The sequence below is a fragment of the Dufourea novaeangliae genome, unplaced genomic scaffold (assembly GCF_001272555.1).
Source record: "Dufourea novaeangliae isolate 0120121106 unplaced genomic scaffold, ASM127255v1 scaffold163, whole genome shotgun sequence".
NCBI classification, from domain to species: Eukaryota; Metazoa; Arthropoda; class Insecta; order Hymenoptera; family Halictidae; genus Dufourea; species Dufourea novaeangliae.
The window spans coordinates 131,273-154,939 of NW_015374034.1; the positions used below are offsets into that span (position 1 = coordinate 131,273).

Here is a 23,667-nt window from a genome sequence, read left to right on the forward strand (position 1 = left end):
CACCAATACACACACATAGATAGATAAGAAAAGTTCATATGTATTCACATTGTGTACAAATTTTTTACAACATGTGCGGATTGTGTTTTCCACTCTCTATGTGCTTTTGTGCCTCCTCCTTATCACTGAAATATTCAAAAGCTTCGTCTGAATTATCTGTATTATGTGCAGAATTAGCACTCGCTTTTATCTGACTCTCATCGATGTTAGACTGAGACATAACTTGTTTATAGATTGTGAGTGCCTGTAATTGTTATATTGTTTAATATGCTGCATATAACATAATTTATATAAAGCAAGCAACTTACTTGCGTCACCAAGGAAGAAACATCAGCTACATTACTGGGTAATATTAAAGTATTACTATTTTTTGCCAGTTTATTGAATGCTTTGACATACTGCTCAGCTATACTAAGTGCAGCTGCATTCTTGGCATCTGTTAAATTAAGAGCACTTGCCACAGCTTTCAAACTTTTAGCACGTGCTTCAGCCACAGCCACCAAAGCTGTTGCTGCACCAGATGCTTTGTTTATTTCTTCTTGCTTTGCAGCCTCTACAATGTTAAACTCACATTAGTTAATTGTTAGCTTTTAACTATACGAGAAACAGCATCTACCTGACGCTAAAATCTGCGCCAAACGTTTTCCTTCCGCAATATTTATATCCGCTTCCCTAACACCTTCCGACTCCAAAATTGCAGCTCGTTTTTTTCGTTCCGCTTCTACTTGCATCTGCATCGCTTCTTGTACTCTTTGCGGCAATCTTATGTCACCTAATGAAAAAAGGTAGTGAAATATTTCAACTCTACTGAAAGAAATCGATAGTGTTACTTTCTCTTGTCTTACGTATTTCGTAACGAAGACAAGTAATACCCCAAGCTTCACTTGCTTTATTGATACTCTCAACAATACAGACATTAAGACAAATTCTGGATCTTCAACACCATACGATGCCCGGTATGGATCATTTACTCTTAAATATAATACTCCATCAATATTTATTGTAACATTATCTACAGAGAAGAAGATCAGAATTAATATTGATTCATTAGCATTGAACACATGATCTATAGTACGTACCTGTAGTCACTGCACCTTGTTGTGGTATTTCTATAGCTATTTCTTTCAGACACTGAACATATTTGATCCTATCAACTATCGGCAAGAGTATATTGATACCTGGCTCTAGTATCTTGTGAAATTTTCCCATTCTTTCAACAATCCATGCCTGAAAAACCATTACCTTGTCACTTTTTGAAAAGCTTGACTATAAGTACATTTGATTCTCAGTCGAGATAAACGAAGCTCTACTGTACTGCATTGAGAAGGATCTGAAGATTGTTTAATAAACCAACGAACCTCTTGCTGGGGCACAAACATTATGACAGTATTTAGAGGTGTAAAAGACTTGTGTCTAGCAGTTGTAATCGACACGTTAGGGGCAGCATGTTCGATGCCATGGGCTGCCTAATGATTTGAAAGGAATTATCACCATATGAAAAATACATGTATCAAAAATGATAGGTTACGATTCATCGTATTTTCGAGTGTACCGTAATTACCTTAACAATTCCAAAATTACGAGCGAGCAACTTGAATCTACAATTCATTCCGCCTCTATATTGTTGCAACAACATTCCACTGACAGGGACGAACTCCTTTTGACGGCTGGAACAGGTTAATTCGACCTGTTTGAACTGCAGATAAATACAACCACGTTCTCGCCGTGAAGAATAACTCTGAAAGAACGCATTGACAGTAACGGGTGAAAAGTTCCCAAACTATATGTACGTTTAAATCGCCGAAAAAACGAAACGAAACGTTCTTCTCGAAGAAACGTATTGTTTCATTCTTTCTGCATAATAATCATTCAAATATGTATACTTTGAAAATGTTTGAATCTGATTTCGCGCGCAAATGATCGTTTAGTCGAGTTTTGAGCTGTAATTACAGTCAATGTCTTAAGACATTAAAATAGAAATTTTTTATATCAGTTCTCGTACACAGAGTATAATTACTTGTTACATGACGCCCCAGATTTTCTTCAACATATCATTGTCACGATTTAATTTCTTGTTCTCAGATTCGATAGTAATTGGTTTCTTATTGCATGCATAAATGAAAATATATAATTTTATGCAAATTTTCCTGTTATCCGTCACTATGATGGATGATATATATACATATGAAGTCATTATAAAGCTGTAAACATACAATAAATTGGATCTTATAGATCTTATCCATCGTCAAAAATTATCCTGACGGTTAGCAGGGTGGATACCGTTTTAACATCCATAGTCTATTTATGACTTTCAAATGCTTCAGTATTCGTTACAATTCTTTCAAAACGATTTTAACTAGGGTCCATAATTCGCTATGCTCTTAAAACGATATCCCTCACCTCCATAATTGCGAGAAACACATTACAATTACTAAATCCCATATCGTTTGTCATTCAGTAGTTATTACAAGATGTAGTTTATTTAGACTTATGTAGTTTAAATCTCGTCCATGGGACACTACTGGAAATTGTAAGATTCTCTGACAACTGTCATTGAGACGTCTGCATATGTAAGCGAATAATCCTGTATCATCATTACTGCTAGGAGCACTTTTTTTCTTTCTTTTAATTAAACATGTACTCAGTTATATAATATTGTAACATTGTGCCAAAACATATAAATTACCCGATGTGTCGGATCCGTCTTACAGTTTCCCAGATCCTATCGGATCAATCGTTTGAAAAGCTCCGCGGGAACAAAATCATGCGTTACTACATTGTGCTATTATCTTTCTGTTTGTTGGCGTGGGCACATGCTGAAGAATTATACGACGATAAATACGATGACATCGACATAAACGAGATTTTGTCAAACGAACGTTTGAGAGAGCAGTACTATAAATGCTTCATGGATACGGCGCCGTGTGTCACGGCGGATGCTGTATTCTTTAAAGGTAAATTCAAAGTTTTATCGACCGAAAGTCATCGGACGGACATTTTTAGAGTATATTTGGTACCGTAATACTCCACTAAACCGTTGCTACCAGCTATTAACAACAATTTTCACACTTTGTTCATAAGCTGCACCAGTTCATATTTGATTTAATTAAAGATAAATTATCTTTGTTACTTTTCTTTTCTTAGCAAATCTACCTGAGGCGGTCGCAACGCAATGTAAGAAGTGTACTGAGAAACAGAAGAATACGTTTGATGTGATGGCAGATTGGTACAATAAGAATCAGCCCGATAAATGGACTGCTTTTATAGAACGGATGGTGATCAATGCGAAGAAACCGAATAAGAGAAGTGCATGAGATTCCATGGATTTTGTGTTTAGTAGTAGTAAACGATTAAACGTTAATTAGTGTGCTAGACCCGGATGGTACCATGTTCGATTCTGTAACATTGTGAAATATAAAAACATCGCAAAAGAATCATTCAAAAGTTTCAATTATTTTAAAAATTCCATCCAACGGAAGTTCGCAATCTTTCTTCCAATTTGGTTTGTCGCATTCTTCTGCTCGTTAGTAGCTACCTTCATGATTGTTAAACCTAGGAATAAAACAATTTATTTCGTGATATTGTACAACCTGAACAACGTCGATAATACAGACAGCACACAGCCACCCAATTCAAAAAAATCAAAATGAAGCTCCTGGTCTTTTGTCCTTCGAGTGCAACAATATTTTATTCGGTCAGCAGCATGTTCGCACGATTTTGCAGCGTGCAATGTGCAAAATTTACGAACAATGTTCATTTTTGTTCTTGTGTAATCATGTAATAGGGTATTCGACGCCACACGGCGATCCAATTATACCTGAAATGCAACGCGATGTTAGAGCAGGTACATAAAATTGCATAAAATTACAGTATGCAATTCGAAAACCAAGACTAATGAATTTAAGAGCACATAAATCTTTACGTCAAAACAAAAGAGGTTCACGCTCATTGGTCGGTGCCAGCAATCGTTGTTCGATCAACCAATAAGATGCAGCGTCGTTCACGAGGGAGAAATAATGCAGTCGTCGGGGGAGCAGCCTACTGTGATAATAGTACAGCAATTGACAGTACAGTGGAAAATATCGTGGATGTGGGTGCGTGACATTATTCACTGGAAAAGTTACGACTTAATCTAAAATGTCATCGCCTACACAAGTGGTGAGCAATATTTCTTCTTATCGATCCTTCTGCTCATGTCATTCTTGTCAATTACCCTTGTTGCATTTACATGTTTTCATTATTATTTGCATCTCGATATACTTCTGCTGCACATTTTCCTGTTCCCTGTTACCAGGACATCGAACAATTTGCCTCCTGTTTCGTCAAACTGTGGATGAAAAAAAACGGAAATGTCAAAAAAAAAAAAAAAAAAAAAGGACAAGTCGCCCCACTGTCAAACAGCTGTTTTCTTTGTTTTGAACGACGGCTGTCATTCCTTTTCTCTGCGCGCAGCATTGCTCACTTTCTTTTTTGTTTATGGACTGTTAATAAGTAATGTTGGTAGTATTGCGAATCGTATTGTTTCGGCGTTCGCCTCTGACGTACGAACGATTAAACGAAAAATAGATTCTTTTTCGTTTTGTTTATTATGTTAATGATATACCGATAACAAGTTCGACGTTGATATTTTGGCTGCAAAGAATCAGTATTTTGTAAACTATTAAGTCAATAAGTTATCGATCGTTGTTGCTGTAATTAAATTTATTCTGAATTAATTCAGGTAATAATTGAATGTCTACCTTGACTAACTTGCTGCATCTTCCAATAATTGTTTAATTCACTATGGACGTATATATACACGTACAGTGATTTACTGAAATGTATATTCTTTTGACGTAAGAAATATAATTAGACCTTGAGAATCAATTCATTCCAATACAGCAAACAAGAGCTTTGTGTTCCATACTCACAGGACAAAAGATGGTACAAAAAGATTTATAGTTTCCTCAGTGCAGCTGTAAATTATTAAAATTTATATTACTGGTGTTTTGATATAAAACAACAGTGGATATATGAAGAGTCAGTTAACTATATGATGTATCATAATTCCAACTGTTTGCATACAATGGAAAACATATATATTCATTTCCTGCACTGATTGCATATCTTTCTCAAATTTTGAGTCAGAACAAATATTATGATTGCAGAAGGATACAACAAGGTAATGGTTAACAAAGCACTGTGTGCTCTGAAGTTGTGATAATATACAGCCGTGCTATCTTATCTTTTGTATTTGTTTATTCTCTTCTTCTCTTAAAATCACTGACCAGTGGCCCCGCATGGGAACAAAAATTCTGGAAGTTGAATTCTTTAGAATCCGCTAGACGTGTTCGTTATATGTACCATGTACGTAAATAAAAAAAATGTGTGATAATTCGTCATAATATTTATAGCCGTTTGTGTAATTCATTGAAACTATCATTACCTATCACGAAAATCACAAACTAATAACGAAAGATGGAACATTCCGTTAATGTCGTCCCTAGAATGTATCATCATGTACCGCTAACAGAAATCCAATTTCTTGTTTTTTTTCTCTGTTGCAGTTAAAAAGTGTTGGCCTAAAACTAGTCCCGTTCTTTAAAAGCGTGTCTGTGTATTTTATATTACTAGCAGAGCAGCCGTCCCTACTGACGGCCGGTTTCAAGTGTTTGCCAATCATAAGCCTTATCGTCTTTGTTCTCCTTCATGGAATTAGTTTGTCACAGGAGTAAGTGCAACAGAATTTTGCATGCGCTGATCATAACAAACAGAGGACGCTAAAGAAGATTTAACTGGTTCTTTAACACTCAATGCTTCTGCGTCTTTTTTATTTCTACGACACGTCACACGATGCACGCGTTAACGGATCACACCTCTAATGAGCAAACGTTCAGCGGGCCGGAACTAGCGAGTTAATCGAGGCTGTGTTACATTTCCATGAGCTCCATTGTAGATGCCAGCCTGGACATTATCATACGTTGATAGCGTGCTTACAAGCTTATTTTCAGGTCGCTGTTTTTATCCCTCCAATCCCGTAAAACACGCATTTTCGGGGTTTCTTAATAAAATAACGATCTTCACGCAATTCAAAGATTGTATTCTTATGGAACAGTAGAAAAGTCTCAAAAAGAAAAATCTTATGCAACAATATCGTTATAACGATAAAAAATATCGAAAGTTCTGACTTGGTAAAGTAACGTGTCGATATAAAAAAAAAGTTACCTGAAAATGTAAGTGTAAGCTAGACTCTTCCGTTTCGCTGCTTCTTCGCTCGTAGCGCATACTTTAAATTTAACCGTGACTAAAGCATCGTATCCTATTCTTTGCGGCGAAATTTGGACCAGAAACAGATGCTCGCACGAAATCATCTGTACTTTAGTTATTTTGTTTTTCTTTCTTTCAGATACACCTTCTCCAGGCGTATATTAACTGGACTGATATTCAGTTGCATAGGAGATGCACTGCTAGTTTGGCCGAGTTGTTTCACGGCGGGAATGTGTATGTTTGCTCTTGCTCAGATCATGTACATCAGTGCGTTCGGTTTTATACCACTGAACATAATGCTAGGTACAATTTTATACGCGATGTGTTCCCTAGGTGAGGCTCCATACCGAACGAATCTTTCCTCGACCAATGATTTCTCGCTCTTCAAACTCGAACACGACCGAAAATTCGTTGGTTACCTAAAAAATCGTCTGGTTAGCTTCAATTATAACTTTGTCTTACAGTCATATACGCTCTGATGCCTGGCCTGAACGGTGTTCTGGTCATTGGCGTTCCAGTTTACACCATGTTATTGACCACCATGGCATGGAGAGCAATATCGAGAATACAATTTTACAAGGTATGCTTAAAAGAAGGTTCTATCGTAGTGTTTTATGATTTCCGAACGCCATGAATCGTCTAAACCTGTTGTTCCATGTAAAATACGATCTACTCCATGACCTTTTTGTTAAAGTGGCTTGAAAAATGTACCATGTCAGTTTATAAATAGATAACAATTTAGGCGAATTTTGTATAAATCAGAAGCAAGTTGAAAGGACACCTTCGGCATCCGCTAGGGGAAAAAGTGACGTAGGGGAAGGGCCACTTGCTATCGGGAATTACTGAAATTTATGCCAAGTGATAGAAGATCTTTCCCTTACATTTTTTCCTAACGGAAGCCGAGTTTGCTCGCGAGGGTGCCTATTGTAACGAAATGAAATCCCAGTATTCCGGGGATATCCATTAGATGAGTTTGGAGCATGCTGACCTAGAAAGACAATAACGGTTCGATTTATGATAATTGCTTCGACTGATGCATTGAATAAATGATTTCCTTTACCAGGAGTTATGGACGTGGACTAAATTATGCAGCGGCATCGGCAGTATATGTTTCCTCATATCCGATACGTTGCTCGGCTTCCACTACTTCTACTCTCCGTTGCCTTACTCTCAGGTATAGTTAGTCACGCACCCAACAATATGGAAAAATCGTTTTCAGTCTGTTGTTGATATCTATCGAATTTTTTTTTTCAGGTCTCGATCATGCTGACGTACTACGCAGCTCAGCTGGGAATCGCTCTGAGCGCTGTAGGCCCTAAAAATAACAACAGCGTTAACAACAATAGAAACGAGCCGGTCCTGGTAAAGGGTTGAAAGTCTTTTATCAATAGACTGTACATAGGAATCAAACGATCGACTCTTATGCCTCTCAAAATAATTAGATGGTGATCAAGAATGAAAGAAATATCTAAAACGAACCTTAGCTCGTACCTACTGTAGCGTAATTTATCATACTAAATAGGTACAATGATTCACGGTGGCCGAGAAACTGAAGTCGTTTAACACTGCCACCTTCCTAAGGCAAGAGTTTGTATCCCCCGTAACTACAGGACGATTCATTGCACCTTGTATATATAGGAGAGACGTCACTTCGGAACTTTCGACCAAGTGTTATTCGTTTCCTTCTTCGGTCACATTCGGTGACGACGTCGAACAAAGAAATAAGATACCTTTACAATGCTGTGAATATAACTAGATAGATACTTCTATAGTAGTCGTCAATAGTGATTAAGGTGTTCTGAAAATCATAGAAATATTTTCACACTTTAATTGCCACGTGCTACACTCGGTGTTCTCGCCAATGCGAAACATCGTACTCTCACGTTTGGGAACGTTTTGTTTTCCCGATTCCTTATCTTGCTGAGCTGCGGTGATACAACGGTTCAATATGCCTGGACCAAAACAAAAAGATAACGCATTCAGATAAATTCGTCGACAGAAAAAAAAATTATTGTCAACTGTGAGAACATTGTGTGTGTATATTACATTTGTTGGATTACAGTGCACACTACGAACCAAATCTCACTTTTTGTATAGTAGGAAGAACGTAATGTAGTATCTGATCGGTTAATAGTTGAATGTTAGTCGAGTATATATAGATAGAACCGGCATGAATGATAGATTGTGATTTTAGATATTTTGACGTTGTTTTCTCTCGTGTTGTACAATGTTAAGAGAGATAGGAAAACTTTTGTAATGATCCTCGTAGTTTAGTTTCTCGAACAGATAACGTTTATTCGGACTACGTAGACTCTTATTTTACCGTTGCATTTATCGATAAAAGTATCGAACAATATAGCGATGCATTTATTCTATTGTATATGTATCTTTAACGATTTGCACCAAGTGGTACACAGGACTCAGACAACAGAAGTAATATTATTTTTTAGACGAACCTATTTTTTTGTATAGACCCAAAGAAAACCCGCAGTTTTCTTTCGAGAAATGTATTTTGTATTTTAAGATCTAGTAACTGTAGCGATTGACTTGTAGATAACTATAGTACAGAGATACATTTCGATGACATATCATCCAACTGAATTAATTCACTTGGAAAGGTGTTAAAAGTATCCTGACTACGTTAGTGAGATTAAAATAAAGTTATTAAAACACATACGTGTTGTCTAGATCGAAACTAAACGACAAAGATAGCATTTATTTGTTTTCCGGCTGTAGTTTCGATTTCATTACTTTCCAGCTCTAGCGTTCCACACACACACTGTAAACGGATTATATTTAAAGTATTTTAATATGGAACAAGTATATGTACAAGTAATAGCATAATAGCGAGAAACACATTTACAGTGCATGTATTTCGAAAATAAAACATTCAGTGATATGTGATACAAAACAATCTAGTACGTATCCTCCGGATCTCCTTTCTTCAACTAATAAAGTCTACTAGAACTAGTCTCTAAGTGAACTTCCAGAAACGTTAATCAATAATAGTCATTTTTTAATCCACTATTTTTGTAAGTGATTCACTGGAAAACAATGTAAATCGTGCGAAAAATGTTAATCATTGTAAAGTACACGTATTGTAAATCTATATCGATGTGTCTTTCAAACTTCTGTAATCTACATTCTAAAATTATTGATGGAAAAGATATGTAAATTTCAGCTACATTTTACGAACAATTAAAGTTTTGTTAATTCTACTTAGTGTTTTATTTCACTTTGACCAATCGAGAACGTAGAAAATGATAATCGTTACTGTAGAACCAAGGTTTCAGCGCCTCCTTGCCGCACCACGATACCATTCGACTGCTTGCTCTGCTCCGCGCATTTTATTTTCGATTTAAAGATCCTGTAATAATAAAAAAATCCACACTGCTACTCCCAGAAAATACTTTAAACTCTTAATGTGAATGGTAATTAATTATACACACAACAAAATGTCATTCCACATTCGCATTTGTTTCTCTTGAACTGCACTAGTTTTCATTAATTCTTCTTTCTCTAATGTAGAACTTTTTATTTTGCTTTCTTCGGTCCGTATATCGGAATTCAATTCCTCCTTTATTTTTGCGCCAGGATCAGGAACGTTTGGATCCTATACAACAGTACAATTAATATTATTATAAACAACTTTTTTTTATTACGAACTATAAACATGTAATCAAATGTAACCACCTCTGTATCATGCTTTATTCTCGCTTGTGTGGTTTTCATTCTAGTCACATGTCTCTCCAGTCTTTCCTTTTCTTCAATACACTATTCACAAAATTTTACAATAAATTAGAAAACAATATTCTATACGAGAGAATACGTAAACCTAAATATACCTTTGCAATTTCTGTCTTTACACTTTCTATCTCAGACTGCAGACTATTAATCGAGACGTTCATAGTCGACTCCACATCGTTGTGGGCTTTTTCAGCCTTCTCGTGTTTCTGCTCAAACTCTCGCGACTTTTCCCGCAAAAGTTGCACCTCTACAATATATTTAAACTACTGAATATGGATCGTTCGCAACACGTGCTCGCGTTACATACCCTTTATTAACGGAACTAATTTCCCACGACGATCGGTAATATCTCTAGATAACCGAAGATTCATCGATGATGGATTCTCTTCCGTAAGATTAGCTGTCGTGCTTTTCTTAACTATTTCCAACATTTCCTTCGTTTGGTTACACTGGTTCAACTATGAGAACAAAACAGCTATAGTCAACTGATACAGGACCATACCGAAAATCGAAGAATACCTGATTTTCCAGAATAGCAGTGGTACGATAAAGCACACTATTTTCTGCGTTCAACCACGCCAGCTCGCCCTTGCAATGCTTGTAAAGAGTGCTCCTAGTTTTCAACCGGTTAACGTACTTTTTCAATTCATCCCCTTTGGGCGCGGCATATTCCACCATCATTTTCGACAGTTCACGCTTCTCCTCTAATCTCAATCGCAGCTCTTGCAAAGAACTTTCCGTTTTCTCTAATCTGTCCAAGACGTTCCGTTTCATATTCGCAACAGCAGCTGCTTGTTGCCGGAATGGTTCCATTTTATCGATGTTACTCCTCGAAATCTGAACGAATCCCCGATATATTTTTACAAAAATATGTACAGCCGGGGTTAATTGTATCGTTCCCGATCAAGCTTTACCTTAATCTCCATTAAATCTTGAATCTCCTTCGCTATCCCGTCCAATTTATTTCTCATTGCCGTGATCTGTTCCGGACCCAAATAGGAACTTTGTCTGACCGCGTTCAAAGCCTTCAAACGATTCTTCTTCGCGTTCAATTCAGCCGGTAGCTTCTCATTGGCGACTATCGTTTGTACGGTCATCGCTTCGGACAGCTGTTGTACCAAGCTCTGCGGTGTAACTTCGTTCTCGTCTTTCTTCAACGTTTCTAGCTCTCGTTCCAACCGTTGGCGGGCGATCTGAAGCACCAACGATCGGTTAAAAAATGCAGAAACAGACGGTCTGCATGTTCTTGAAACTCCAAAGACGTTACACTCAGTTCTCGATGAGAGCGACGCATTCGAGCCCACTTCGATGCATTTGAGTCCCTTATAAATTTGTTTTTTATTCGAAGCTGAACCTTTGCTTGGCTTCCATTTACTCTGTTTTAATTGGTTCCACATGGGGACTCTCCCAGTAGTGGGGATAACGCCATTGCTCGTGTCGCATTCATCGAGGGATCACTGTATTCACTTATTACAGTGAATGTCAGAGAATTGGATACGTTATAAATGCATAAAATCCCGCAGTTTACTTATTACCTGTAATCTGGATAGAATTTCATGTTCCTGTTCTTCTTGCAACGCTAAATCACGTTCCTTGTCTCGTTCCAGGCGCAATGCTCTAGCTGCCTCGAGCAAATGAATCCCTGTTTCCGCTTTAGCCTTCATTTTCTCTATGCGTATCGTGACCGCCTAATTAAAAATCGACGGAGAAATTAATTCTACGAGCAAGGTGTAGCAGGAGCTCACTTCGATATTTCGTACCTCTTTTTCTTTTTCCATTGTCTTCAGATCGGCCGTGAGTTCGCTAGCATTTTCGAAATTCTGAGACCAACGAAATAGACAAATTTAAAAAACAAAAAATGGGAGTCTGAGTATAACTGCAGAGGCTATACAGATAAATATTGACACGTTAATTCTTGTTTTTTACCCTTTTCCCTATTTCGCTTTCCTTGTGAACGGACTTGAATCGATCGATCAACGCTGTATATTGCTCGTACAAAGAGGAGACCTCCGGATCGCTCAAATATTCATCAGGAACCTCTACCTAATTAACGATAATGAAATCACTCGCTGTAAACGACTTCGAGGAGCAAGGCAGCCTAGCACACATGTGTACATACAGTTTATGTACCTTTACTAGAAAACGAGACAAATAGGCCCTCTTCCGAACAATGTCCACATGGGACAGAAGCCAGGTCAAGATGGGATGGATAGTTTCAGGATCACCTCGAATTAGACCTTGTCTATACAAAAAAAATAGAGATTAAAGTAAATGTTCCAAAAAAAAAAAGAGAAAAAAATTATAATTATACCTAAAGCTCACAGGATCCGTCTGTGGCTGATAATTAAGCACTCGAAGAACGGATAAAATATAAACAGCCATCTCTTCAGGCGTTTCGTTTCGCGAGTCTACATTTGTGTCGTTTTGATCCTGTATCTTGATCAATACCTCTCTCAATACCTGCAATAAATAACCATCGATAAAAAAAAAGAAATATTGAATTAAGGTGTCTGTACTTGGCATTACTGACGCTTACTTGCAACAGTTCCTCGGGAGTCAGAGAATTAAAATAAATCATATTGTAATTACGGCCTAACAGCCTGTTCACCTCCGTCACAATGAACTTCATATTTTCCTTCATGATTGCCCCGTTGATCTATGCGATCTTCTCCTCGAGGTGCACAGAGACAACGACTATCATTCGAATGGAACGAAATGCATTCTTTGTTATCGTGATTCGTTGTCCTGGCAACGAGATTACGCCGTATTGTAAATTTTCCCTCTAAAATAGTCCACGTGCGAGAATATTCGAGGACTTTTCACCTGCTCGATATGACCTTTCAAGCGAAATTGCTCGTTGATCAGGTTACGACCCCCTCAGAAAAGATTTCGAAAAGGTCATTTAATTTTTCAGCTACGCGTAACGATTCGATGCACCTTATTGGTTTTTACAATACGGAATAAAATAATCAATAAAAATGATTCTAAGCGGTAGGGTATCTAAATCGTACATTAAATTTTGGAGAATTATTAAATATTGTTCTGGCGTAACGAATAATCTGTTTCAAACTTAAAATCTATATACAGTGATACCCTCGATGAACGCGACACGTGCAACGGCGTTATTCCCACCACTGGGGGAGTCTCAATGTGGAACCAATCAAAACCGAGTAGACAGTAGCTAAGCAAAGGCTCGGCTTCGAGTAAAAAAGTAAATTTATGAGGAGCTAAAACATAATAATAATAAAGTACGTCGCACTCATCGAGACCTTACTGTATATTATATTTTTCATATGTATTCCTCAAACTTAACGTACGATTTAAGAACGTTATAAAACTGTAAGCCTCTCCGTATATGCTCGGACATGAAAGTTTTATTCCACACATGAAAATTGTGTTGTTCTTCGTTTCTTTCTTTATGTCATCATCACATGTTAATATATTAGCATCACAAATTTTAATACGCAATTTCGATATGAAAATTGAGACTCGTTCGAAGCGAGCTAACTTCTCGATAGAATACAACAGAGTAAATAATTTTACTATTTAACAAACCTCAACCCTAAACAGTGTCAGTTTTCGATTTACTTGTTTTTTCCTTCTTCTTATCGTTTAATAGATGCCACTAGAACAACATTTTCTATTCGCGTGTGTGCGTTAACAGATGAAGGAGAGTACACCGAAGTTATGTCGACTGGAAAATACGTTTACTTGGGATAGTTAGAGAATCGTGTTACGGTTTTCGTTCGCCTATCTCTCTCTCTGTTCCGCTGTTCTAGGTGTACTTCATACGTTTTACAGACAACCCCTTTTTTTTTACTGTTTGATAACTCTTAGAATATCGTGTTATAAAAATGGCTTGTGAAGTCTTGTAAAAAGAACCATGCAAGTCATACTTTGTGACGATGTTTAATAATCAGTCTAAAATTTGAACAATATAGCAACGTTGTGATAATCAAATACTGCATGAAAAATCATTTGAAGATTGCACTATATATAAATATTATAATATATATACATATATGTATAATCTATGTTTATCATATATATATATATATATAAGTACCGTAAGTATTGGGGTATTAGATGTTACATAAAGGAGATAGAATTTAAATTTATGGGCTGAATACATAGAAATTCTCCGAAATTTAAAAAGATAAAAGACAAATAAAAGAATTAAAATGGTCTCCCTAAGTGTAGATCGCCTTAAGGTAATACGATTGCAAAGTTCTGTGCATAATTGTAAAAGACTGCAAAACTACGACAATGACTCGATCTCGATATTACGCGACGTCGTGTTCAAACTTCATTACTTCATTTAAATAGTTACTATATTATGCTCGGATGCAGATTAACACGACGCGCCGATATAACATTAAGCTTCCCTTAGCCACCGATCATTTAAAACTAGCAAGTATGTCAGAACTTACGTGAATTCGAGAGTCAACGAATCTGTTGTACAGCATTACAGAACAAAGGGAAAGATTTACAAAGTCACATATTAAATAACGTTTGTATGCAATCCATTATTTTGGCTTACATTCATTATTGACGACAATCGAATACAGCGTTGTTTGTTTTTTTTCTTTCCTCGAACATCGTAAGACAATAAAAACCATACATGCAATTTGTATGAAACTTTTACATATACTCAGGTGCACTAAGTGTTGCGAACACTAAAAATTTATTAAATTTTAATAATCGCCAGTTTTGAACTCAACCTCGCATCATATTATATATACCTAATATAAAACAAGAACACAACAAACTTTCTGGCATACACGATACATCTTAACATGTAAGATTGTATGTCAAATTGGTTTTTCCCCCCTCTTTTCGTTCAGCTAATTACCTCCCCCGTATCTCTTTGTATTTCTCTACACAAGTTTCTTTTTTTTCTTCTTTTTGTCATTGTCTTATCTCCCGAGATAAGTAAAACAGCAAGTCAATAGTACCAATGAGTGTATATATATATATACTTTTTTTTACTCTTTTACTGGGAGCATGTTTTTTTCGCTTGTAAAACAAATTTCCATTGTATACAAAATGTAATTTCTCTTACAGACGGCGACGTGATTTAAGGTATTCCGTGTAGCGTGTGTGAAGGGAGGAAGAAAGGATGGTAAACATAGAATTAAGAATTCAGTTTATCCGCTCTTGAAGAGAAGGATGGCTACCTGTCCCAGGTAGAAATAGATAAAATGTCTAGTTTCATGCGTCACGTAGCTTCCAAAGTTACGTCCTACGATGCAATGCCACGTTGGATTGTATTTTTTGTCGAATTCTTTTTTAATAAACGCTGCAATATCCTGAAAGAAAACAAACAATGTCATATACATGTAATACAACACTACAGTATATTCTCGAAAATTGTTTAGAAAGATCTTTATGTTAAATGCTTTTGGGGAAAAAAAAAGGATTAAGAACCTCTGTACTAGCGAGACATGAAAATTTTACTAAAATATCATTGAGATTTTTTCAATTAAAGTAAAACTAAACACTACATAATTTGCAATTTTTTATAAGCGATAATAAAAGAAAATACGATCGAAATTATATCGTATTTGGTATCATTTTAATCCGAAAAACCCATTAATATGTTAATAATATTTTCATTAATAATCAAAAATAAAAAAATTTCATCGTTGCATAAACGCTGTGACACCAATACGCAGGCTTTTAATCGTGTCGTCGGCTGGCGGCAAAATACAAAGGCCCGAAATTCTACCTCCACGATAAATGTGGTCCGACCCAAAGTGGTCCGAAGTTTCGGTCATTAATCGAAAATTTACTGCATTATGCTCTGTTGAATCTGCTTTACATAATACTTCGAAATACTACAGATCTGTGTACACCATTTGAAATCATACACATCTGCAGCATCAGAGACACAACCAATAGCATACCTTTTCAATGTTGTATTTTTCAAGGGCCTGAGTTGCACAGTCAACAGCATCCTGCTGCATCTCCTCGGACATGTCAGCATTCTTGATTACAGCCTTTCGGTCAGACATTTTTGTAGGTCTGAAAGCCACAAGAGACCAGTCAGATAATACTTTCACATTCCTGGGAATACAATTTCACGAAAACATCGTGACCGTTACTCCGTGAAACGGTCACCCGATCGAGAGAGAAGATACATTTGACAAGAGAAAAATATTCAATGAATTTTAAAACCTGGATGGAGGAATGCGTGCAATTTTGACAGTAGCGTAGACGTCATGTGCCGGCATAACAATGCACAGAGAGCCGAAAAAAAAACATAAATCGGTTCAGGTTAATAGGCGCGATATGAAACCAGGCGATAAGGAGAACGACGACGGAGGCGAAACGCGGGAGAGGATGATGTTTTGTCGATACGTCGCGACAATAAGAATAATAATCGGGACGCACGCGATCACTGGGATCGAGCCACGATCAGTGAAGGTATAATTGAGAATAGCTTTTTCTATGGTAGAAGAGAAATTACGGAAACGAAAAACGGACTTGACGTATAAAGCTGCCTGGTTCCCGGTCGAGAATGAAAAATACAATTTCGAATGGAATAACACTGGACATACCTTTCGGGATTGACACTCTCGCCAGCGGACACAGAGGGAAATGATCGTTCTGTTCAACCGAGACGGTTACGCACGCTTGTTACTGTTCTTGTTCTATGGGAACTGATTTTATACACCAAAAATTTTCGTTCGCTCAAACCGGCAGCGACTGTTCCTCGATCGAGTTCAAGACTGAAGTGCCTGTGCCGCGATCCTCGATTCTGATTGGCCCGCGATTAGGGTCTTCTATCAGGGTCTTCTATCAGCCCGGCATGCTTTGCTGCTAGCAACCCGCGTAAACATGAATTTCAGAAATCGATAAGGAAAACATTCAACCGTTCTGTCTTTGTTTCTCGTTTCCGTAAAGAACAGTCGGTTTTTTTTTAAATTTGATATTCTCCTTTTTCATTCCATGCCACTTGTTCACATGCAATGATATTGTCAACATATTGACTGACCAAACTTTTGTTATTGGTATAAAATCAATGCACGTATGATCTCCACTGATTAAAATATTTTTTGTAATAATATTGAATGGTTTAGTGAATTCCTCTGAATGGATATTGTATATTAATCATGATCTGATTATGGTATTCTTGATTAATTTTTAATTCTTTTATGCAAGCGCTGAAATAGTCAAAAACTTGTGGCGCCAGCTACGTGAAAATGTCAAAGCTACTAGTCGTTTAGTTTTATGCTTCGTCGCAAGATGGCGCCACCCTGGCTTTCATCGTTTAAATAATTAAAGTTTTAAATGTTTATTAAGAAATAGAATGAGGAGCAAATTTTTATGAACTAATATTATTCCCATTAAACGACGGTGAACTCTGATAAAGAATTGTTCATTGTTGGAAACAATTTTTATAATTAATTTTCCATTTTTTAATACATAAAACGGTTTCCTACAAGATGTTGTGGCGTCATCTATATTCAAGAAAATGGTACCACTTCTCTAGTACCTTAGGCATATTGCCGTAAGTGGCGCCACTGATTATTTCAATTACAATATAAATTATTTTTTACTTAAAATCTTAATTAGACTAACAATATATTGCCTACTTCTATGAAACAGAAACGTGTTTACTTTGCACTAAAACACGGTTATGAGTTCTATCAAGGTCCACATAAGGTAGAAATTCGATTAAAATTCATACAAACTTTTACGGCGCCAACTTGTAGATAATTGAATATACTATAAATTTATAAAATGTGCAATCTAGTTACGAGTACATTATGCAAAATCTGTTTCTGTTTATTAAGGTAAAAATAATGTCAGTGGATAGAGATACTTCGTGTCATGCAAAAAGGCAATTCGCATGAAAGTACAAATGTAAATCAGGACGATTTAAAAATCAATATTGGTAATGGTAATGAACATTTTTCTAAGCAAATGGTATTGCCATTCGTGATATGTAACTTGTACTGCATATAAATGAAGTGTATTTACCATATACATAAAATCTTCTACTTTCTTCCAGATATCTCGGTCTATTATAAAAAATATTTTCATATTCTATTATTTTTTGACCGCATAATTGTGTCTGCACCGTCTGAACTTAATAATTAAATCCATTAAAAAATGGCGCTATCATGAATAATTATTCAACACAACCACAAAATTTACTCATCCGTTTAAAAACATGTGTATGCATACATTGTTTTATCAGCTGATATAACGGCAGTGCCGTAGTTACTTTCTTTCAATTACTAAAGAAACTATTGAATTATTACCAAAGTATAAATACTATAATAATATAATGAAAGCCTTATAATATGTACTTCTACTTCTTCTATAACAAAATAATAGTAACAGTTCTTCAATTTAATGATAATGAAATAACGTAAATAAATTGAATAATTTTTGGTACCTATTATTTTTAACGGATTCGTGCGAGTATGTCGGCTTGAATTACGCATGCGCAGTGAACGTTAACGGTTCACGGTTGCCTTTATTAAGCGAAGATTTGAGAGTGAATTTGTCAGTGTTCTGGCTGCGTAGAATACGAAGTTTCTGACAGGAGGATTATTTCCCAAAAAAGGCGTCTTGTAAAGTTTCATTGCCTAAAGGGAATCAGAAAGTTTGTAGAAAATGTTTCGTCTCCTAGTTTGCTTGTGCGCTTTATTAGCGCTAGGTAATACAAATTTGGTCAGGTAAGTGACATTCAAAACAAAGAGAACGGTCATTCTGTACAATGTTTCATTTTTATCTTGGAATCTTTGGGAGATTCAATCGCTCTAATCGTTGATGACTCACGTCAGAATTTTGTTTCTTTTACTGTTAGGATTCAGTTGCATAAAATAGACAGTGTTAGAAAACAATTCAGGGAGCTTGATACAGAACTAGCTCAAGTGCGTATGGTGCGAGGAACGGGTGCTACACCAGAGCCTCTTTCCAACTACCTTGATGCTCAATATTATGGAGTGATCCATATCGGTACTCCACCGCAAGAATTCAAAGTAATTTTCGACACTGGTTCCTCGAACCTTTGGGTTCCATCTAAGAAGTGCCATTTGACCAACATTGCCTGCCGTAAGTATATTTTATTGCAAGATGAGGATGGTATTGTGAAGGTTTAACTGTAAAACTGTTGTATATATCCAGAACTTCGAGGACTAATGAAAGGATAGATAAGACAAAACTAGAATCTTATGCAACAGTATTCTTAAATCATGGAAAATTTGTATTATATTAAAAATCCTTTTAAACTAATTAAGTTGGATATACCATGAAAACAAAGTTTCTTTTTGATCAGAGATTTCTATAAATATTTACATATAGTCAGTTGAATTTTTGCTTTTTTATGCTTGAAACTATGCCATTATGATACTTTTATAATTCCATTTCACCAAGAGATATATAGGTATTTGTTTTCAATACATATGATCCTTCATTTTTCTAGATACAAATGACCTTTGCTACACGATAACGTATTATTTCCATCGTGTGACTGATAGTCTGTAAAATGGTAGCTTTAATTACAGACAATGCAGCATATATATTGAACTTATATACATAATAATCTTATAATCAGTAATAATATTACTTTAATTCCTGTCTATAGTATTCTCTGCTTTCTTTAGACAATTACAAAATTGAGAAATTAAACAAATAGCATTGTATATGAACATATGCTATCGTTTTTATTCTATTGATACCATTAGCTGTGTTAATAGGAACAGAGAACTGTAGAAAGATCAAATTTTCAACTGCTTCAAGTAATAACTATGTTTATACTCTTTTTGTTTTCAGTAATGCACCACAAATATGATAGCAGAAAGTCGTCCACTTACAAGAAGAACGGTACCGAATTCGCCATTCGTTATGGCACTGGAAGCCTCTCTGGTTTCTTATCTACTGATACCATAGATGTAAGTTAAAGCATGAACGGAGTCTTCGTCAATTCTTCGCGTCAACTTACATTCCCGTGTATTCCGTCTAACACTGATAAAAATAATCTTACTCGTGCAACGTGTTATTTTTCTTGTTTCTCCAAAACGCATTTACTTGCACATTGTGTTGTATTTACATTAATGGTCGTATCTGTTTACAGATCGCCGGAATGAACGTTATGGATCAGACATTTGCCGAGGCATTGAGTGAACCTGGTTTAGCTTTTATCGCTGCCAAGTTCGATGGTATCATGGGAATGGCTTATTCCACGATCTCTGTAGATGGTGTAACGCCAGTGTTTTATAATATGGTCAAACAAGGATTGGTGCCTGAACCGGTTTTCAGTTTCTACTTGAACAGGTATAAGGTTCACTTAACAATCTACAATATTTTCTTTTGTGGTAATGACACATAATAAATCATACACATTTACAAAACCAGAGACCCCAAGGCACCTTCTGGTGGAGAAATGTTATTGGGAGGTTCGGATCCCAATCATTATGTGGGCGAATTATCCTATGTTCCTGTAGACCGTAAGGGTTACTGGCAGTTCAGAATGGACAAGTATGTTGTTTAAGATATTTCCAATGCTCTGATTATGTTATTTGATTTACAATTCAAATTCCAGAGTCAAAGTAGGCTCTGATGTTACTGTGTGTGAGAATGGATGCGAGGCAATCGCTGACACAGGCACTTCATTGATCGCTGGTCCTGTGGACGAAGTCCGTGCTATCAATCAAAAGATTGGAGCTACACCAATTGTAGCTGGAGAAGCCATAGTAATTACAAACGATAACATATACAACATTTCTATCTAACATTCAAACTTACGTAACCGTTTAACGTTCACAGGTTGACTGTAACTCAATTCCAACCTTGCCTACGGTTACATTTACATTCGCTGGTCGCGATTTCCCGCTGCGAGGAGAGGATTATGTCTTGAAGGTGAAAGCTGATACTTGTTACACATAATAGATTACTAAAAAAAATTGTTTTTATAGAAACCGACATTGTTGACACTTTTTATCTTTGAAACAGGTGACACAGTTAGGAAAGACAATTTGTATGAGTGGATTCATGGGAATTGACATTCCTAAACCAAATGGTCCGCTATGGATTTTGGGAGATGTATTCATTGGCCGTTATTACACTGAATTCGATATGGGAAACAATCGCATTGGTTTCGCCGAAGCTAAATAGATATAATAGTTCACAGACGCTTCTGCAACGTGTACTCGTTCCGCCAATTACGTACGGTACACCTATTTTAGTCTATTTGACCATTGTCTTTGTCTTCTATGTTCGCTCAGATTGCATTTTTCTGCACCCACACTGTATAGTATCATAATATCGAAAATAGGAATATGTAGAGCTAAGCAAAGGAAAACATATAATTGCAAAAGGTGTAAAATGAATTCCTATACTGAACAAAGAATTTACGAAGAACAACGCAATAAATCATTTTTTTTTCATATACATTCTTTTGTATGTAATATACGTAAGAAGAAATAAAAGAAAGTGAGAAGCAAAATCTTTTTCATTTATTTTTTTAGGCATGCCCCTGATCCCTTTCTTTATGTTCCTTTTTTGATTAGCCGTATATTGTTCGATAATAAATATGAGATTTTAAAATAAGTTTCTCTTATTCATAATTTACATATGTAATCACAGCCTTGTACAGTAGTACCAAATAAATTAATTTCACAAACTAACTAGATATACCATATGAAATTCAAAATTAAAGTACAAACATCAAAGAAATACTTGCTTTATTTACTATTCTCGTTTCTTCACTGCGTGAACTGCATAATTTATCGCTGTAGATGACGTCCAGAACCATTCGTTCTTTAAAGGGTTGTAAAACATTCCGTGGATCAATTTTGTTTTACAACCACCTACAAATTATGACATGCTTATCAACAATATAAATTCCTAGTAAAAATGACAGGTGTGGTTATTAGTAATAAACATTTTACATGTCTCTAATAAACGCTGAATTTCGGCTGGAGTGATAAATTTGTTCCAGTCATGAGTGCCCGTTGGTACCAATTTTAAAACGTGTTCAGCAGCAATTATGCCTCCAAGCCATGAAGGCAGAGTCTTATTCAATGTTGTAAGAAATATCGAACCACCAGGTATCAAAGTGTCTACACAATACTACAACAGGAGAATATATTTTTAAAACAAATCTACGCAGTCTATCCTTGGCAAACATATGAACATAAAACACCTTTAAAAATAACTCTTTGTTGTTTACATGCTCCAAAACTTCAGAGGCTACCACAGCATCGTATCTCTCTTTGTTCTTTGCATAGTAATCTTCCATAACTGCCTGAACATAGTTCAACCTTCCATCTAAATTTAAATCTAAAGATGCATGCTGTTTAGCAGTCTTTATCAATTCTGAAGACGCATCAATCCCAGTTACTTCTGCTCCTATTCTAGCTAAAGGTTCAGACAACAGTCCTCCGCCGCACCCAACATCTAAGATTTTAGTTCCCTCTAAAGGTAAATATGGGGTTTCCACCTGCATCCCAGTATTTGCTAAACCATCCCGAACGAATTGTACTCTAAGTGGGTTTAATGAATGCAGAGCACACAATTCTCCATTCACGTCCCACCACTGATTACTTAATTTAGAATGATGCTCTACTGTCGTAACATCAACAGTCGATTTTTTGACTATAGAAGATTTGGTTGAATGTTCAACCTGTTCAGTTAACCTAAAACAAGGAATGGACAGCTATACAGTTTTATAATTTCTTTGTTTGAATTACCAAGTGAATTTGAAGCTTATAGGTTAGGTACCTGTTCCGAAAAGGATTTCCTGTGCTTATAGATCGGGAAGGTAGAAACTTTAAGATCTTCATGATTAAATCGTTAAATTAGTATAAAAAATTTAGCAAATATATATTATGATGTCCTTGAAATTGTATATACAGAAACAAATGACACGTGATTAACCGATGAACGACGTATCGCATCAAGGGTAAACACAAATGTTCATTAAATCAATAAAGAGCACAAAAATAGTGTCATCGATCGATCTTATTGCGATTAATCTACCGATTGATAAGAATCTCCTAATTCACAATTTCAGATAAGTTTATCGACCCTATAAGAATTAATTTAAATATTTTGTGCACGTTTTTCAAACTTCGCCACTTACAATCATTTTAGTGTATAGAATGTTAAATCTGATATAATTTAAAAGTCCGCAAAATGTTCCATGACGAATTCACTGATGTAAAGTATCAATATTTGTCTACAAAAAAAGTTTCATGATATTGTGTAATGCTCACGTTTCGTTCAAAAGATGTAAACAATCGAAGAGCAAGCGTTCAAAGTACCGAAGTCACAGCCTATGCGGCTGATATGAATATGGCGCAGGACCTCTAGCTCGAACGCGCCAAAAATGATTTCTCCATTAGCTACTTCATTGGTTTTTGTATTTATTTAATGTACTGAACGTTGTTACACATTCATAAACAGTTTTCAATGGTAACAGTGTTTCGTAAATTTGTAAAGAAAATAAATCATTTCAATAAATGTTTTACACATTTCTCGTGCATATAAAATTACTGAACCCTGAAATGTTATAATTGGTTATCTTATCTTTGTACATATTACGTGTAAGAACGTGGTCTTATTTGTAAACCAAATACAAATTACGCATAATTACTGGAAATGATTACTTACCAGATATTAACATATAAAGGCAATATAGATACTTTGTTCAGCTTT

The 23,667-nt window shown here is 36.0% G+C and overlaps 7 protein-coding genes across 7 annotated transcripts; 3 read left to right on the forward strand and 4 right to left on the reverse strand.

The window, feature by feature from the left end:
* Positions 1–64: 64 nt before the first annotated feature.
* On the reverse strand, positions 65–1,743 carry LOC107189455 (stomatin-like protein 2, mitochondrial). The gene is made up of 8 exons (XM_015577990.1): positions 1,562–1,743; positions 1,359–1,466; positions 1,080–1,227; positions 949–1,012; positions 846–916; positions 617–772; positions 309–553; positions 65–244 (listed from the first exon to the last, which is right to left on the reverse strand). The coding sequence occupies exons 1-8, from the start codon at positions 1,634–1,636 to the stop codon at positions 65–67; spliced, it is 1,047 nt and encodes a 348-aa protein (XP_015433476.1). The 5' UTR covers positions 1,637–1,743.
* Positions 1,744–2,722: 979 nt separating this feature from the next.
* Positions 2,723–3,434, forward strand: LOC107189481 (ejaculatory bulb-specific protein 3-like). Its single transcript, XM_015578018.1, has 2 exons — positions 2,723–2,954; positions 3,145–3,434. Exons 1-2 carry the CDS (start codon positions 2,765–2,767, stop codon positions 3,312–3,314), a joined length of 360 nt encoding a protein of 119 aa, XP_015433504.1. The 5' UTR covers positions 2,723–2,764; the 3' UTR covers positions 3,315–3,434.
* A 600-nt stretch (positions 3,435–4,034) lies between these two features.
* On the forward strand, positions 4,035–7,855 carry LOC107189488 (lysoplasmalogenase-like protein TMEM86A). The gene is made up of 6 exons (XM_015578027.1): positions 4,035–4,158; positions 5,547–5,710; positions 6,386–6,579; positions 6,711–6,826; positions 7,310–7,420; positions 7,501–7,855. The coding sequence occupies exons 1-6, from the start codon at positions 4,138–4,140 to the stop codon at positions 7,618–7,620; spliced, it is 726 nt and encodes a 241-aa protein (XP_015433513.1). The 5' UTR covers positions 4,035–4,137; the 3' UTR covers positions 7,621–7,855.
* A 1,661-nt stretch (positions 7,856–9,516) lies between these two features.
* LOC107189499 (intraflagellar transport protein 81 homolog) lies at positions 9,517–12,634 on the reverse strand. Its single transcript, XM_015578039.1, has 13 exons — positions 12,530–12,634; positions 12,305–12,453; positions 12,124–12,235; positions 11,920–12,036; positions 11,754–11,813; positions 11,529–11,681; positions 10,908–11,186; positions 10,513–10,830; positions 10,301–10,451; positions 10,092–10,240; positions 9,940–10,020; positions 9,696–9,859; positions 9,517–9,613 (listed from the first exon to the last, which is right to left on the reverse strand). Exons 1-13 carry the CDS (start codon positions 12,632–12,634, stop codon positions 9,517–9,519), a joined length of 1,935 nt encoding a protein of 644 aa, XP_015433525.1.
* Positions 12,635–14,073: 1,439 nt separating this feature from the next.
* LOC107189476 (dynein light chain 2, cytoplasmic) lies at positions 14,074–16,726 on the reverse strand. The gene is made up of 3 exons (XM_015578011.1): positions 16,554–16,726; positions 15,900–16,017; positions 14,074–15,302 (listed from the first exon to the last, which is right to left on the reverse strand). The coding sequence occupies exons 2-3, from the start codon at positions 16,005–16,007 to the stop codon at positions 15,141–15,143; spliced, it is 270 nt and encodes an 89-aa protein (XP_015433497.1). The 5' UTR covers positions 16,008–16,017; positions 16,554–16,726; the 3' UTR covers positions 14,074–15,140.
* A 1,776-nt stretch (positions 16,727–18,502) lies between these two features.
* Positions 18,503–21,399, forward strand: LOC107189471 (lysosomal aspartic protease). The gene is made up of 8 exons (XM_015578007.1): positions 18,503–18,683; positions 18,815–19,062; positions 19,783–19,901; positions 20,084–20,283; positions 20,365–20,487; positions 20,552–20,702; positions 20,776–20,868; positions 20,962–21,399. Exons 1-8 carry the CDS (start codon positions 18,622–18,624, stop codon positions 21,121–21,123), a joined length of 1,158 nt encoding a protein of 385 aa, XP_015433493.1. The 5' UTR covers positions 18,503–18,621; the 3' UTR covers positions 21,124–21,399.
* Positions 21,400–21,699: 300 nt separating this feature from the next.
* On the reverse strand, positions 21,700–23,029 carry LOC107189480 (ubiquinone biosynthesis O-methyltransferase, mitochondrial). The gene is made up of 4 exons (XM_015578017.1): positions 22,732–23,029; positions 22,154–22,646; positions 21,900–22,080; positions 21,700–21,818 (listed from the first exon to the last, which is right to left on the reverse strand). The coding sequence occupies exons 1-4, from the start codon at positions 22,791–22,793 to the stop codon at positions 21,700–21,702; spliced, it is 855 nt and encodes a 284-aa protein (XP_015433503.1). The 5' UTR covers positions 22,794–23,029.
* Between the last annotated feature and the right edge of the window lie 638 nt (positions 23,030–23,667).

Coding starts and splice junctions, on each gene's coding strand:
- LOC107189488 (XM_015578027.1), top strand. CDS start 4,138: ATGTCATCGCCTACACAAGTG. Junction 4,159..5,546: donor TGTCATCGCCTACACAAGTG/GTGAGCAATATT, acceptor TCTCTGTTGCAG/TTAAAAAGTGTTGGCCTAAA. Junction 5,711..6,385: donor GGAATTAGTTTGTCACAGGA/GTAAGTGCAACA, acceptor TCTTTCTTTCAG/ATACACCTTCTCCAGGCGTA.
- LOC107189499 (XM_015578039.1), bottom strand. CDS start 12,634: ATGAAGGAAAATATGAAGTTCATTGTGACGGAGGTGAACAGGCTGTTA. Junction 11,814..11,919: donor AAAGCGAAATAGGGAAAAGG/GTAAAAAACAAG, acceptor CGTTGGTCTCAG/AATTTCGAAAATGCTAGCGA. Junction 11,187..11,528: donor AAATTCTATCCAGATTACAG/GTAATAAGTAAA, acceptor TTGGTGCTTCAG/ATCGCCCGCCAACGGTTGGA.
- LOC107189481 (XM_015578018.1), top strand. CDS start 2,765: ATGCGTTACTACATTGTGCTATTATCTTTCTGTTTGTTGGCGTGGGCA. Junction 2,955..3,144: donor GGATGCTGTATTCTTTAAAG/GTAAATTCAAAG, acceptor TTCTTTTCTTAG/CAAATCTACCTGAGGCGGTC.
- LOC107189471 (XM_015578007.1), top strand. CDS start 18,622: ATGTTTCGTCTCCTAGTTTGCTTGTGCGCTTTATTAGCGCTAGGTAAT. Junction 20,284..20,364: donor TTCAGTTTCTACTTGAACAG/GTATAAGGTTCA, acceptor TTACAAAACCAG/AGACCCCAAGGCACCTTCTG. Junction 20,488..20,551: donor TGGCAGTTCAGAATGGACAA/GTATGTTGTTTA, acceptor TTCAAATTCCAG/AGTCAAAGTAGGCTCTGATG.
- LOC107189480 (XM_015578017.1), bottom strand. CDS start 22,793: ATGAAGATCTTAAAGTTTCTACCTTCCCGATCTATAAGCACAGGAAAT. Junction 22,647..22,731: donor GGAAATCCTTTTCGGAACAG/GTACCTAACCTA, acceptor TCCTTGTTTTAG/GTTAACTGAACAGGTTGAAC. Junction 22,081..22,153: donor ACAAAGAGTTATTTTTAAAG/GTGTTTTATGTT, acceptor CTCCTGTTGTAG/TATTGTGTAGACACTTTGAT.
- LOC107189476 (XM_015578011.1), bottom strand. CDS start 16,007: ATGTCTGACCGAAAGGCTGTAATCAAGAATGCTGACATGTCCGAGGAG. Junction 15,303..15,899: donor AAAAATACAACATTGAAAAG/GTATGCTATTGG, acceptor GTTTTCTTTCAG/GATATTGCAGCGTTTATTAA.
- LOC107189455 (XM_015577990.1), bottom strand. CDS start 1,636: ATGTTGTTGCAACAATATAGAGGCGGAATGAATTGTAGATTCAAGTTG. Junction 773..845: donor TTGTCTTCGTTACGAAATAC/GTAAGACAAGAG, acceptor TTTTTTCATTAG/GTGACATAAGATTGCCGCAA. Junction 245..308: donor TTTCTTCCTTGGTGACGCAA/GTAAGTTGCTTG, acceptor TAACAATTACAG/GCACTCACAATCTATAAACA.